The sequence below is a fragment of the Mixophyes fleayi genome, chromosome 8, assembly GCF_038048845.1.
Source record: "Mixophyes fleayi isolate aMixFle1 chromosome 8, aMixFle1.hap1, whole genome shotgun sequence".
Lineage (NCBI taxonomy): Eukaryota > Metazoa > Chordata > Amphibia > Anura > Limnodynastidae > Mixophyes > Mixophyes fleayi.
Window position 1 is genome coordinate 59,802,853 of NC_134409.1, and position 14,895 is coordinate 59,817,747.

Here is a 14,895-nt window from a genome sequence, read left to right on the forward strand (position 1 = left end):
TTCATCACTGGGTCTGTAAAATAATTTCCAAATCTTTAAAAGCTAGCAGTGTCCCAAGATATTATGAACAACTTAATGTTATAGTGATATTGTATTTTTAATAAGTCTTATTTTTTAATACACAACACAGAATTAAGGCTTTGCAAGGGTTTTCAAAAATCACTTAAATTACTGTTGGAACCCTGGGGTGACACGGCTGGGTCCAATTCGTAAATGAAAAGGCAGATGCAGACACAAGTCATCATTATCAACTTATTCCCTGGGCCATTCATTCAACTTGGCCAAGAAAGAAGTTAATGATGATGATTGTCTTCGCTTCGGGTGCATCTATATTGTGCGTTGAATCTTAAGAAACAATCACTGCTTATGCGCATTAGGATTCTGTTAAGCAACCAGTACTGGTACTACAAGCAAAAAGTATCAATAGTTTCAGGAATTACATTATGGTAACATGAAAAAATATGTTAAAAATGCATTACCTTTGCAATGCAATAAAATTGAGATGCACATGGTGAGGTCCTAAACTGTTAGCAGGCTGGACTTTGAAGTGATGTTTCTCTCCAAGTTAAATGCAGAATGATTTTTCAGGGGCATTTACAAAAACTTTGAAGTTGGTGGGCACCTTGAAATTTGCTAGATGGACAAGTAGATGAACAAGCGTACCCATTGGAGCTTTGTGTGTCGCACTTCTTGCAATTCAACAAAGATTCTATCAGGATCCTTATAATCAATAAATAGTATTGAAACAGGATTTTATGTTTGGGAATACATTAAACAGACAATATGTTGGGGTATCGATGGGGAGACCGACTTCTCTGAGGATGGCCAATCTTTTTTGGCTATTGGGAAAATAAATGCATTTGGGAAAATAATCTTTTTAGTGCTTCACTATTTATGTGGCATAGTGGATATTAAAAGTCTATACATGCTAGAGATGTTCACTGACCCCCGTGTTTTGAATTTGGTTTTGGTTTTGGATCTGAATTAAGTTCGTGTTTTGTTTTTGGCAAAATCCCCCTCGCATGTTTTGGTTTTGGATTTGTATTTTTTAGAAAAATAGCTAAAATATGCTATCACATAATTTTGCTTTTCTTTCTTTCTAAGTTATTATTAACCTCAATAACACTAATTTCCAGTCATTTGCAGTCAATTTTGATCACCTCACAGGTCACAATATTATTTTCATACACTTTCAGACAAAGACTCCAGCGACCTGGCTGGATGCTATGCGACATATAAATGACACAAACACACGACAGTTCATAGCACAGCTAGGAAACATTACCACACAGCAGTGGCAGAAAAGAAAAGTGGTGCAAGATGGAATTGTCCTTGGGCCCTCCCACCCTCCCTTATGTAAGATATTGAAAAGGACATGTGCAGTTTAACAAAGACAGCACTCCAGCGACAAGCAGTGCCACTTTTGTGGCTGAAGTGCCTGGTTTGTTTGGGCCCCCACAAAACAAGCTACCAATAGCTTAGCTGCCACAGTGCTGTCAATGAACTCTACATTATTAAACCATGTCTGCTCGTGCTGCATCTTTAATCTCCTTCTTCTCTGTTGATACCTCCTTCTCATCCCTGAAGAACGGCCAAAATTATGTAGACACAGAAATGGATATTACAACTGGAGTGGCATTAGATCTGCTTTAGACAGACTGTGACATGGAACATATGGGCAGCATGGAATCTGTCATGTTGGAATATGCTGCATTGAACAGAGATTTAAACCAATATATAGACGCAGTTGACTAGACCGTACTTAAGTTAAAATGTGACCCTTCGGATGAGATCGCCGATTTAAGAGAGCTTGTACACGAGAAATACACTGCGCTTCAAAACAATAGTACAGAGGAGGTCCTGAGGCAGGACGATAATATATCCAGTTTAAATAACAGCTAAGACCTTATAAAACAAATGGGTGTGTCACCGACCCCTGCAGACTAAGCTTTGGAAGATGAAGACAAGGAGATCACCGTTACCCAGAGCACACGGCCGGTACAGTGAAACTGAGAATGGCTTATTAAATCAGTTATGGTTCCTTTGATTGCTCCAACCGTTCCTTGGATAACTGTGGTAATTCTACAGCTAATACATGGTGACGAGCGCTAACCCCCCTGGGGTGCGTGTGTTCATCAGACCAAGACCATTCCGGGGTACCCTGGCGGGTTGGAGATGGTGAACCCAGTGAATAACAAAGTATGTGGTCACATGTACAAGAGAGAAGCAATTGAAATGATGAATGAAAACAAACTTCATCCTAACACAATAATAACTCAACCACGCAGGAAACCCCCATTGCAGAAGTTTCTGTAACATAAATGTCAAAAACAAAATTGTATAAAAAAAAGCTTTTACCTTTTTAAAGAAAGACACACATCTTTAATAAAGGTGAAATTTTACTGTAGAAAAACATAAAATTGCCAACATTATATCCAAATATTAATAAGCATTCCAGCACCAGCATCAGCTAGCTTTCTTCTCTCAGCCAGATCCCAGCACCTGCAATCTACATTGTCATCATCCTCACCCTCATCAGTGTGTTGCTGGAATCCAGCATTACAGAAGTCTATGTACTTCGATCTAAATGTCAGTAAAGGCCTTCCTCGTGGAATTTGTAGTTCATTTTACGACAGAGCTGTCACGATTTTTGGGCAATTCTTATAGACCAGACCAAATGTCAAAATGTTCTGAATGTTCTGCTGAGTCATCTGCATTATCCTTGGGTCTCTTAGAAAAGCTTAGTTTTTTTCTAGCAGCAGTAGCCTGGGAAACTGAAGGAGGCGACGCCGTCGTGTCAGGTACCATTTCAGTTGTCGACTTGCTCACTAAGAGCGCATTGCATCTCTTGTGATTTGGTACAGTGGGAAATAAGAAGAAGACATAGCTTTTAAACCTAGGATCAAGCATAGTCACCAAAATGTAGTTATACGATTTCCAGAAGTTGATAACTCTTAGATCCTTTAGAAGCAATTAAAATACTTCATCTACAAGACCGACATACTTAGCGTAATTTCTTTGTTTCATCTCCTTTATTTCTTCAAGGTGCTTTTCCAAAAGTCTAATTAAGGGAAAACTTTGCTCAAGCTATCAGTGTCTGAACTCCGTTCACAAGTTACAACTTGCAATCATATCAGCAACTTGAACAACACAGAAAGTATTCTCCACTGCGCTGGATTAAAATACATTCCCCCTCACTTCCCAATGTCATTGCTTGTGGAGTAAGCGCGGATGGCTTTTCGCTGTTCCTCCGTCCTCACAAGCATATAAAGTGTGGAATTCCATCTTGTTACCACCTCTTGCTTTAGTTGGTGGCAGGCCAAAATTAATTGGTCTTGCAGCTGCTGCAATTTCCTACATGCTGTTGCAGAATGTCATGAAATTTTTGGGGCCACAGACAGCACCTCTTGCACGTTCCTGTCATTTTTCAAAAAGCGGATGTGTGAACAAAACAGGGAATGTGATGGATTTCACCCAGCTCTAATGCTCTCACAATATTGGTGGCTATTCATAAATGACAATTCATCAGGAAAGTCCAAACAAGATAAGCCATTCTCCAATGACGTCCCTTAGTCCGGCCGTTGCCCTGGTCAGGTCAAATCCGGAAGTGACGTCCCGGTCGCCATAGCGACAGCCGTGGCGTCCGGAGGAGAAAGGTGAGAGTCGCGGCGGTGCCCGTGGCCGCCGCGACTACTGACAGTACCCCCCCTTGAGGAGGGGTCAAGAAACCCCGACATCCAGGTTTCGTGGGAAACTTTTTAAAAAACTCTTTGATGAGCCTTCCAGCGTGAAGGCGCCTCTGCGGTATCCAAGAACGCTCCTCAGGACCATAACCCTTCCAATGTACGAGGAATTGAACTTGGCCTTGAACCTTCTTGGAGTCAAGGATTCTTTCGATAATATATTTGTGGCCCCCGTTCACCATCAGAGGCCTAGGCCTGTTAGGGAGAGGCCGATTAAACTTGCTGGGAGCAGCGACTCTCTTCAGAAGCGAACAATGAAAAGTCTCAGGTATTTTTAAGGAAGTTGGTAGTTTTAACCTAAATGCCACAGGATTCATTTTTTTTTCAATTAGGAATGGTCCAATGTATCGGGGCCCTAACTTCCTGCAAGGTTGCCGCAACCTGATGTTCCGTGTGGATAACAAAACCCGATCCCCCACTTTCAATGAACATGGTCTACGATGGCGGTCAGCGAGGACTTTAGATTTTTGGGAAGCTTGCCCTAATGCAGAGTGTACCTTTTTCCAGACAGACCTTAACTTGGCAGTAAAAGCTGGTGTTCCGAAATCCCCACAGGTAATGGTAGTAGAGAACAAGTTTGATTTCGGGTGAAACCCAAGGTAGCAAAAGAACGGGGATGTATGTATAGCGGAATGGCAGGAATTGTCGTACGCAAATTTTGCCCAGGGCAAGAGAGAGGACCAGTTGTCGTGGAATTTAGACACGTAGATGCGCAGAAACTGTTCTAGAGCCTGGTTAGTCCTCTCTGTCTGTCCATTCGACTGGGGGTGATACGCCGAGGACAGACTGATAGAGATCCCGATGGAGTTACAAAAGGCTTTCCAAAACCGGGCAATAAACTGGGATACTCGATCTGAGACGATATCTTCGAGAATCCCATGGAGACGAAAAATATGCGTCAAAAACAAGGTGGCCAAGGTTCTGGCATCAGGTAACTTGGGCAATGATATGAAATGTGCCATCTTACTAAACCGATCCACGACTACCAGGATGGTGTTATGTCCTGCGGATACTGGTAGGTCAACAATGAAATCCATCGACAGATGGGTCCAAGGCCTGCTTGGCGCCGGCAAGGGTAACAATAGCCCAGAAGGACGGTTCCTATCAGATTTATTTCTAGCACACTCAGGACAAGCCCGAACATAATTCTCCACATCGTCTGATAAGGTGGGCCACCAAAGCCAACGAGAAAGAACTTCGATAGTCCTACGAATTCCCGGATGACCAGAAGAGCGGTTGTTGTGACCTTCCATGAGGACAGATTTCCTTAAGTGCACCGGGACAAATAATCTGTTGACCGGTGTCTGAACTGGAGCGATTCTCTGGAAATTTCAGATAGTTGCTCCTAGATCCTGGGTGAGTCCGAGATAAACAGCAGATGCAGGAACAATAGGCAATGGGTCAGGAGACTGAGGATGATGGGCCAAAAACTTCGGGACAATGAATTGGCCTTAGTATTTTTAGAACCTGGACGAAATGTAATAATGAACTTGAATCTGGTGAAGAATAAAGCCCAGCGGGCCTGTCTGGGATTCAGAGTTTTAGCGGTCTGGATGTATTGGAGGTTTTTATGGTCCGTGAAGATGGTAATGGTATGAGTAGCTCCCTCTAACCAATGTCGCCATTCCTCCAATGCCAACTTAATGGCCAACAATTCACATTTTCCGACATCATAATTACATTCGGCAGACAGAAATTTTCTAGAGAAAAAGGCACAATGATATAACTTTTTGCTTCGTGGGTGTTTCTGTGAAAGGATGGCGCCAGCACCGACATCCGAAGCGTCCACCTCTATAATGAACGGAAGTTCTGGGTCAGGATGTCTCAGCACTGGAGCAGAAATGAAAGCAGCTTTGAGTGCTGAGAAACTTGCCAATGCTTCCGAAGACCACTTTGCTGGGTTAGCTCCTTTTCGGGTGAGGGCAGTGATAGGAGCCACTAACGAGGAGAATGAGTCAATAAATCTACCATAATAATTAACGAACCCAAGGAATCTCTCGATCGCCTTCAGATTAGTAGGGAGGACCCAATCCTGGATTGCCTGAACTTTGGCAGGGTCCATTGCGAATCCTGATGAGGAGATGATGTACCCCAGGAACGACACTGTGGACACCTCAAATTCGCATTTCTCCCTCTTTGCATATAGATGATGTTCCTGTAATTTCAGTAGAACCTGGCGAACATGCTGACAGTGCTGAGGTAAAGACTCGGAATAGATTAAAATATCGTCCAAATAAACAACCACTGTTTTACCCAGGAACTATCGTAAAACATTGTTGATCAGGTCCTGGAAGACCGCCGGAGCGTTGCATAGCCCGAATGGCATTACGAGATATTCGTAATGTCCCGACTGAGTATTTAAGGCGGTCTTCCACAAATCCCCCTTCTTGATTCGAATAAGATTGTAAGCCCCTCTGAGGTCAATCTTCGAAAATATAGTGGCTGATTTTAATTGATCAAACAGAACAGAAATCAACGTTAACGGGTACATATTCTTAATTGTGATGTTATTCAGTCCAGGGAAATCAATGCAAGGTCTAAGACTGCCATCTTTTTTTGACACGAAAAAGCAACCTGCGCCTACGGGAGATTTAGAAGGGCGAATGAATCCCTTCTTCAGGTTTTCCTCTACGTACAGCTCCATGGCCTGAGTTTCCGGAATGGACAAGGAGTATAAACGCCCTTTGGGCAACTTGGAACCTGGGACTAAATCAATTGCGCAGTCATATTCTCGGTGTGGTGGAAGTGAATCAGCTTTCTTTTTGCAGAACGCATCACTGAAGTCCTGGTAGGGTACCGGCAACAAGTCTGAACTAGGCTGTAGGATTCTAAGCGGCAAGGTCAAGCAAAACGTAGAACACTCGGAACTCCAGCGGATAATCTCTCCACTTTTCCAGTCAATAAGGGGATTATGACTGCGAAGCCAGGGATACCCCAGTATCAAAGGAGCAGAGGGACAGGTAATAAGAGAGAAGGAGAGTTCCTCCGTATGGAGGGCTCCTACAGACAACCGAACCATTGGAGTCCTAGCGAGAATCCTTCCCCCAGGCAAGGGGTTACCATCCAAACAACATGTGGTGATACTTGATCCTAGCTTGATATGCGGAATATCAAGCGTCCGAGCCAAATGTATATCCAGGAAATTACCGGTCGCACCACTATCAAGAAAAGCTGTCAGATCCGTGGATTTTCCACGTAAAGCTAGATGTCCAGGGACTAATAAAGAATTTTCTGAAGAGATAATCTGAAGACCTAAGCGCTCCTCTTCACCTGCACTTAGGCTTTGGAGTTTCCTGGATTATTGGGACAAGAACGTACTAAGTGGCCTGGTTGACCACAATACATACACAGGCCTAGTGAGCGTCTTCTGGAGCATTCCTCCGTAGGCAAGCGGTAAGCGCCCAAATGCATGGGTTCAGAGGAATCGGACAAAGTGGTACCGGAGCTAGAGAATAAGTCCATAGGAACAGAAGACTCCCGTTCAGTCTTCCTTTCTCTGATCCGACGATCAATTTTTATGACGAGTTGCATCAACTCCTCCAGTAAGTCGGATACCAGATACTGGACTAGGGAATCCTTAATCTGCTCGGTAAGTCCTAAGCGAAATTGACTTCGCAGTGCTGGATCGTTCCAGGCACTATCGGTGGACCATCGCCGGAATTCCGCACAATATTCTTCTGCGGAGCGACGTCCTTGCCTCAATGCTCGAAGATGAGACTCAGCTGAGGCCACCCTGTCTGGGTCATCGTACAGTAACCCCAGAGCTTGGAAAAAAGCATCCACGGACTGCAAGGCTGGGCTTGTTGAAGGCAAGGAAAAGGCCCAAGACTGAGGATCGCCCTGGAGTAAAGAGATAATGATGCCTACCCTTTGTTGTTCCGAACCAGAGGAGCGTGGTTTCAGGTGGAAGTACAACTTGCAGCTCTCTTTAAAATTACAGAAGGTTGACCTGCTTCCAAAGAATTGGTCAGGCAAGTTCATTTTAGGCTCTGGTGTGTCACCAGCAGGGACTTGCTGAAGCTGTAGGTCTCTGGAAGCCCCCTCTTGGACTGCCAAGCGCTGGGATAAATTCTGCACAACTTGGGAAATCGCCTGTATCTGATTCGCCAGGGTCTGGGCTGGAGACAGGTTCGGTTCATCGTTGTCCATGGCCATATAATACCAATCTTCCTTGGCCAGTTATAATGTTAGAAACTCCCAAGCCAGTACAATGAAACTTGGGGACTACTCTGAAGGCCCGGTGTTCGCTGGAGCCCCTAGTGGTGGGGACAGACTTGGCTGCGGGCCGACCAAGGGTCGAGTAACGTATACTGACTTAAAGGTGAACCCAGGAGTGGAGTGATTGGCAGACAGTAGTGAGGAGGAGATCCAAGGTCAAAGGTCACAAGCACAGGTACAGAATCCAGGGACAAGCGAAAGGTCAGGTGCACAAGCAAAGGAGCAAAATCCGGAATTTAGGCAAATGGTCAGGGTCAGAAGCGAAGGTTCAATGGTCCAGGAACAAGCAAAGGTCATACACGGGAGTCAATCAAAGGTAACAAAAGCCAAGCAGGGATAGAACAAGCAGGCAGCAGAACTGAGGACAGAACTCTATAACCGGCAGTGAGGCTGCAGACCTCACTGCCCTAAATACTAGCATCAACCAATCAGAGCCCAGATTAGAATCATATGGCCAGTTCAGATACAGACAAGTAATTAACCCGCAGGCTTGAGAGCTCTCCCGCGCATGCGCCCGGCTGTCCCCAGCTGCCGGGACACAGCGCTACCCCTGTTGGCGTCCGGCCGTTGCCCTGGCAACGGTCAGGTCAAATCCGGAAGTGACGTCCCGGTCGCCATAGCGACGGCCGTGACGTCCGGAGGAGAGAGGTGAGAGTCGCGGCGGTGCCCGCGGCCGCCGCGGCTACTGACAATGACTCATCCTCCCTCAGTTTCTTTAGCTGCTAGGAAAAAAACTTAGCTTTCCAAAACACCCAGTGGTGATGCAGATGAGTCAGCACAACATTTTGACGTTTGGTCGGGTCTAAAGAAATGTCCAAAAATTGTGACAACTATGGTGTAAAATGAACTATAAATCCACGGAGAAGACCATTACCGGCAATTACATCAAAGTACATAGACTTCTGTAATGATGGATTCCAGTGGAGATGAATTAGTATTGTGTGAGGATGATGTACACACTGCTGAGGGTGAGGATGATGACAGTGTAGATTGCAGGTGCTGGGATCTAGCTGAGAGAAGGGAGCTAGCTGATGCTGGTATGCTTATTAATATTTTGGGAAGAATGGCATGTTGCCAATTTTATGTTTTTCTACAGTAAACGTTCACCTTTGAGAGGTGTTTTTTTTCTTTTCAAAAAGGTACAAGATTTTTTTTCACATTTTTGTTTCAATGACTTAAAACTACTGTGCACTTGAAAATAGGCTTTAGCACATGACGTAGAGGATTTAGTATCATCATGACTGACACTGAAGAGTGACAAGAACAATGTTACTGAAGACTGGAGAGTGACAAGAACAATGTGACTGGAGATTAGAGAGTGACAAGGACACTGCCACCTCTCCTGTTTCTGTATGAGCTATGACACAGTAAACTGTCACTGGAGACTTTTAAAAATACTGCCAGCCCTAATATTTGAATTTCTGTTTCAGCATTAAACACCGCCTCCTCTCCTATTTCTGGGTGAGCTATGGCACAGCACAATGTGACTGCAGATTTTGAATAACACTGACAGGTTTATTTCTATTTCAGCAATGACAATTAGCAATGGAGCAATGGACCTCTCCTGTTTCTGTGTGAGCTATATAACATAGTACAATGTCACTGGAGACTTTTAAGAAAACTGCTACCCCCTCGTCTTTCTGTTTTAGATATGACGCTGCCCAACTGCACTAGAGACGGCCAAGAACTGTGCTACCCCTTCCGTGTCTCTCTATGAAATAACGCTGGATCGCCGTGGAGGGTGGTACTAAGAGAATCCAAAACTCGTGAGATCCGACGACGCAACAATGACATTTTGCCTCATTTTTAGTTCCAAGGGAGTGCGAAAGTACCGAGCCGGGTTGGTCCGGTACTTGGATCGGCGATGTTTGGGTGGGCTCGATTCTCGAAGAACCAAGCCTGAGCATTTCTAATTTATACTGACATTACAATTAACAACATTCAAATGAAACAGACAATTTTTAGTAAAATTTGAAAATAAAAACCTGCACTGGTTGCATAAGTGTGCACATCCTTTCATATTGGTTCTGTAGCTGTGATCAGAGATAGTCAATCACATTAAAATCATTGTCAGACTTAATTAACCTGCCAGCTATGAAAGTGATTGTGCGTAATCCGATATAAAGATCAGTTGTTCCTGTAGTATTTCATTGAATTTGTCTTGGTTGCATCTGACAGAAATTGCCATGGTTAGCAAAACATTGTCTCTCACCTGAACCAACTTAAACAATGAGTGTGGGATAGCTGTTTCAAAGAGTGCAATTCAGCTATTGTGTTGTCTATGCTGCTTAGCAATGCATTGCAGTGAAATTAGTAGCGTCTTTGTGGATGTATAGTAGCGGCTTATTCTTATACTGAATGTGTGAAGAAATGTTTTTCCAACTAAGTTCTTTACCATAATTTGCTGGCTTCCTCAGGCATATGTAAATTGACTTTAAAACAGCAATCCCACACTCATTGTTACAATTTGTCCGGTACAGAGCCATCCATGCTCCCGGAAGAATAACAACAAATGCACACATGTAGCCATTTCTAAAGGACACGTAGTGGACAGAGATACAGCATCGCAAGAACTCTGAAACCCTATATAAATCATGGGACTTGACATAGAACAGAGTTCAAACTGTTTGCTATCCAAACCAAGCTACGATTTATCATGTGAGTCTCCATCTAAAATGTTTTTTATTACTTACTCAAACTTAATTTATTTGAAACTGACTCTGTGTCACACAGACCAAATGCCTTGGTCCTGGCGCACTCACCTGCCTACGCTTCCTGAACCTCCTGCCGGGTCCATAGCACGGCAGCTCCCCCTGATGCTGTCAGTTTGCTTTCCGGGTCTGTGCATGTGCAGATCCGACTATTATCACCTCCTCCTCCCAATCATTGGGAGACTAATTATCCTCAGGATATTTAAGGCAGCTGATCCACAGGTGAGGTGCCTGTCCTTTGAGTCAACTCATTCCAGCATTCAGACATGGCTCCCTCTGCTCTCCTGCTCCTTGGACCACAGAGTATCGCTCAATGTCTCCAGCAACTCTGTAGCTAACCACACTGGTTTCCACATCTACTGCAGACCACTGTTCCTTGTCTCCAGCAACTCTTCAGCTATCCAGTGGTCTCCATAACTGACACAGACTATCGCTCCTTGTGTCTAGCAGGTCTGCAGCTGCCTTCAGTGGTTTCCATGAGGCCTTCTCCAGTCTCTTTTCGATCATCACCTTTTCCCAGCCTCTGAGTTTTCTCTACGGGTCTCATCTGGCACTCACCCATAGGACCGCGACCTGCGGGGCTGAGGCCGCATATTGCATACCTCCTTTGTGGGGGTCCTTGGTAAAAACCATCTGCCTCGTTAGACTCCACATCTCTGGGCTAGGTAGTGCCGAGGTAGTGCTGGGTAGGATCCGAACATCATCACCATCATTAACGAACCGCCAGGTTCCATTAATGACTGAATGTATACATATATGTCATCAACAACATCATTTGGTTACACTTAACTATATACAGTATTTTTTTATTAATAGAATCCAGAGAAACTCTCTCTCTCTCTCTCTCTTTATTATAGCATAAGATTAAATGACCAATTAAGAATGATATTTATGTTTTATCTTATTGCATATTAAAATCACCTTTAAAACAGAGAAAGGCCACTTGCAGTACATATCATGTAAACAGGGGTGGAAAGGTAGACCAAAACTGTGTTTATTACTCAACTATACAATTTTTTTTGCCTAAAATATACAACATATTAGAGCACACACACACACACAACTGCTCAGGGGTAGGTAAAAAAATGATTGGAAACCCCAAAATCCACATTTTCTGCTCCTTGGTTTACTGAATTTCATTTACTCAGAAGAATAGAGATTTCTCTTCTGGATCACAAAATTTGGTAGCATTCAGACACCAAATAGGAGGGAGTGAAGATAATATTTCATATATGCCAACTTTTAAGATCTTTCTTCTGGGAGGGGAGATCTCGCTGGCGATTTTTGGTGGCGTGGCCAAACCGTACATGTCACTTGACCCCGCCCCCTAATGTGTCACAGTCAGTTTGGCCTTTTATAGTGGGGTGGGGCCGAGATGACGGGTGTAGCACGTCACTATAAAACAAAGCAATTGGTATAACTGCGCAGGCAAACTGAAAGCAGCCCTCTAATCACACACACGTTCCACATATAATGTGCAAAGCTAGAAAATAATGACAGTAACAATTGGTGGCAGAGCTGGCGCTAACAGTTCTCCAAAAGTCAACCTTGCAAGGTCTCTATATAGTCTCTCTTTTTTTTCCCGAATATGTATCTTCCACAAATTCCAGAAGTTTTGTGACAATCCAAATGGTTGCAAATTTCAGATATTCCTCATCACGATTAAGGTCATATAGGAAACATAGAAAAAAAGAACCATATCATAGCGCAATATGTAACATATAATTTTGCCAAATGATTGCTAAAAGGTCCCAAAGGTCCAGTGTGGGTGAGTGATATTAATAACAACACCACATGATGAGAATCTTTCAATCCCCTATAGGGTATACACTTACAAGATTTAGATCTTTAATCAGCATATAATCATATGATAACATAGATGTCCTCATCGGATCACATTCTTCTGACGGATCTCTTTATAACTGGTGCTCAAAAGAAAAGTGAGAGTCCCTTTTTACACGCGCTTTTACATTTGATATCCAGTAAGAGTCCAGCTTGACTGGTGTTTCTGTCTGGTCGGGATAATCTGGATATTTTTATTTTTATTTTGGAATTGTATTTTCATTTTGTAATTGTATTTGTATCTTGTTTTTATATTGTCTGGTGCAATAAAAGTTAGTTTTGTGAGATAATGCACCATGGACTCTTACTTTTCTTTTGAGCACCAGTTATAAAGAGATCCGACAGAAGGATGTGATCCGATGAGGACATCTATGTTATCATATGATTATATGCTGATTAAAGATCGAAATCTTGTAAGTGTATACCCTATAGGGGATTGAAAGATTCTCATCACGTGGTGTTGTTATTAATATCACTCACCCACACTGGACCTTTGGGACCTTTTAGCGATCATTTGCCAAATTATATGTTACATATTGCGCTATGATATGGTTCTTTTTTTCTATGTTTCCTATATGACCTTAATCGTGATGAGGAATATCTGAAATTTGCAACCATTTGGATTGTCACAAAACTTCTGGAATTTGTGGAAGATACATATTCGGGAAAAAAAAGAGAGACTATATAGAGACCTTGCAAGGTTGACTTTTGTAGAACTGTTAGTGCCAGCTCTGTCACCAATTGTTACTGTCATTATTTTGTAGCACCTCACTATGCCCTGTCCCTACCAGCCAACTAGTCGTACGGGCCAGGAACAGGGAGGTTGCTCTGCTCTCCCGGACTCCCAGAAATTCAGGAGTCTCCCAGACATTCCGGGAGAGTAGGCAACTATGTAATATTTCCGAAACTGGAAATATACTTGTCTCTCTTGTTTACCCAGAAATATACTTCTCCCTCATATAGAGGTCTAAGATCTACAAGGATACCTAGATCATTATAAAACCTCAATCAGAGTCAAATGAGCAGGATTTGGGGGGGAAAAAGTAAAAGTTTAAGTTTAAGTTTAAGTTAATGAAATTAGATTTCCAAATGTAACTGTAGGTGGTTCTTAGAGGTGATGTTTTTCTCTTTGCTGATCAAATAGACCATGAAAATAGAGAATATGGGTGTCGACCTACTAAAAATAAATGCACCTAGTTACAAATGTCCACATCAAAAATAATTCCCAGTGTCCTGTATAACACAATTATATGCAAATTATAATCATTTGTATACATCAAAATACAATGCAAGGATTTTTCAATTAACAGAACAGTTCTGAAACTTTAGAGGAAGAAGGTTTACTAAAAATTTGTCAAAATGACACTATTGCCCTATAGCAAAAAGATGACTGTCTGATAGCAGAAAAGATGAGGTTTCAGAACACCCAGCAATTACCTCTATATGACTGCTTGAACACCTATTGTTGTTGATACCAACAGGAGACTAGAAGATATGCTAACCATATAGAGATTGAACAGTTGTCAATGAAGCATTGTGACTGAAGGCATCATCTTATTGGATGCACAGAACACCTGTTAAATCAGCTGCTACTTTTATTTACAGTATTTTTACCACTTTTAGAGCTTGAGCTGCATTTGGATACCAGAGCATTTACCAAGGAATGGTGGAAGATCCTAGAGAGGAATCCCCACCTTTAACTTGGAGAAAGGCATTAATGGCTAAGAGGAGAATTCTCTGATGAAATAGTTCTCCTTTGTTTAACTATAGTTCATAGATAACTGTCATTATGAATTATATTACAAGGGATTCTGGACTTGTTGACCTGTCTTATCTCAGCGCACTTCTGTTATTGCAATAACTATTATATGTACAATTCATAGTGTTACATTGTATTTGACAAACATACTTACTTTTACATTGTCCCTTTGTACCGACAAAATCCCATTGTCCCTCAATGCACACCTTTCTAATGGTTCCAAGACGACTATATCCAGGGCGGCAAGAATAAGTTGCAGTTTTACCACTGGGATATCTGTTTGCAGTCCAGTCACCATCTAATGCTGCTTCCATCATACTACCCGGGTGTCCACATCCTAAATGTAAGAAAGCAAGTAGAATAACAGTCACTTCCATGAGTTGTTTTGAAATTAAATATGACTTAACATTTGAATGAACAAATTTCATTGGTTTAATTTTATGGCTTGAATGACCATCCTTTTCAGCATGTTGCATAGTACTTACTTGTAGCATGTTAGAGCCTCTGCTCTGATTGATATCTATGAAGTTAGTTTTTTTCTTTTTAACTCTTCTAAGATGGTAATAGCAGCAATAACATGTGTAGGCTATATATAGACAACATCAATATCCGAAAAATGCAT

General features: G+C 42.6%; 1 protein-coding gene across 3 annotated transcripts in view; it reads right to left on the reverse strand.

Annotated features, from left to right (window-relative positions):
- Positions 1-14,895, reverse strand: part of LOC142099296 (coagulation factor XIII B chain-like) — a 341,745-nt gene that overhangs the window by 297,102 nt on the left and 29,748 nt on the right. For all 3 annotated transcript variants that reach the window (XM_075182612.1, XM_075182611.1, XM_075182613.1), the window contains exon 2: positions 14,428-14,610. In XM_075182612.1, coding sequence (XP_075038713.1) covers positions 14,428-14,610 — 183 coding nt within the window. The remainder of the gene's footprint in view (positions 1-14,427; positions 14,611-14,895) is intronic.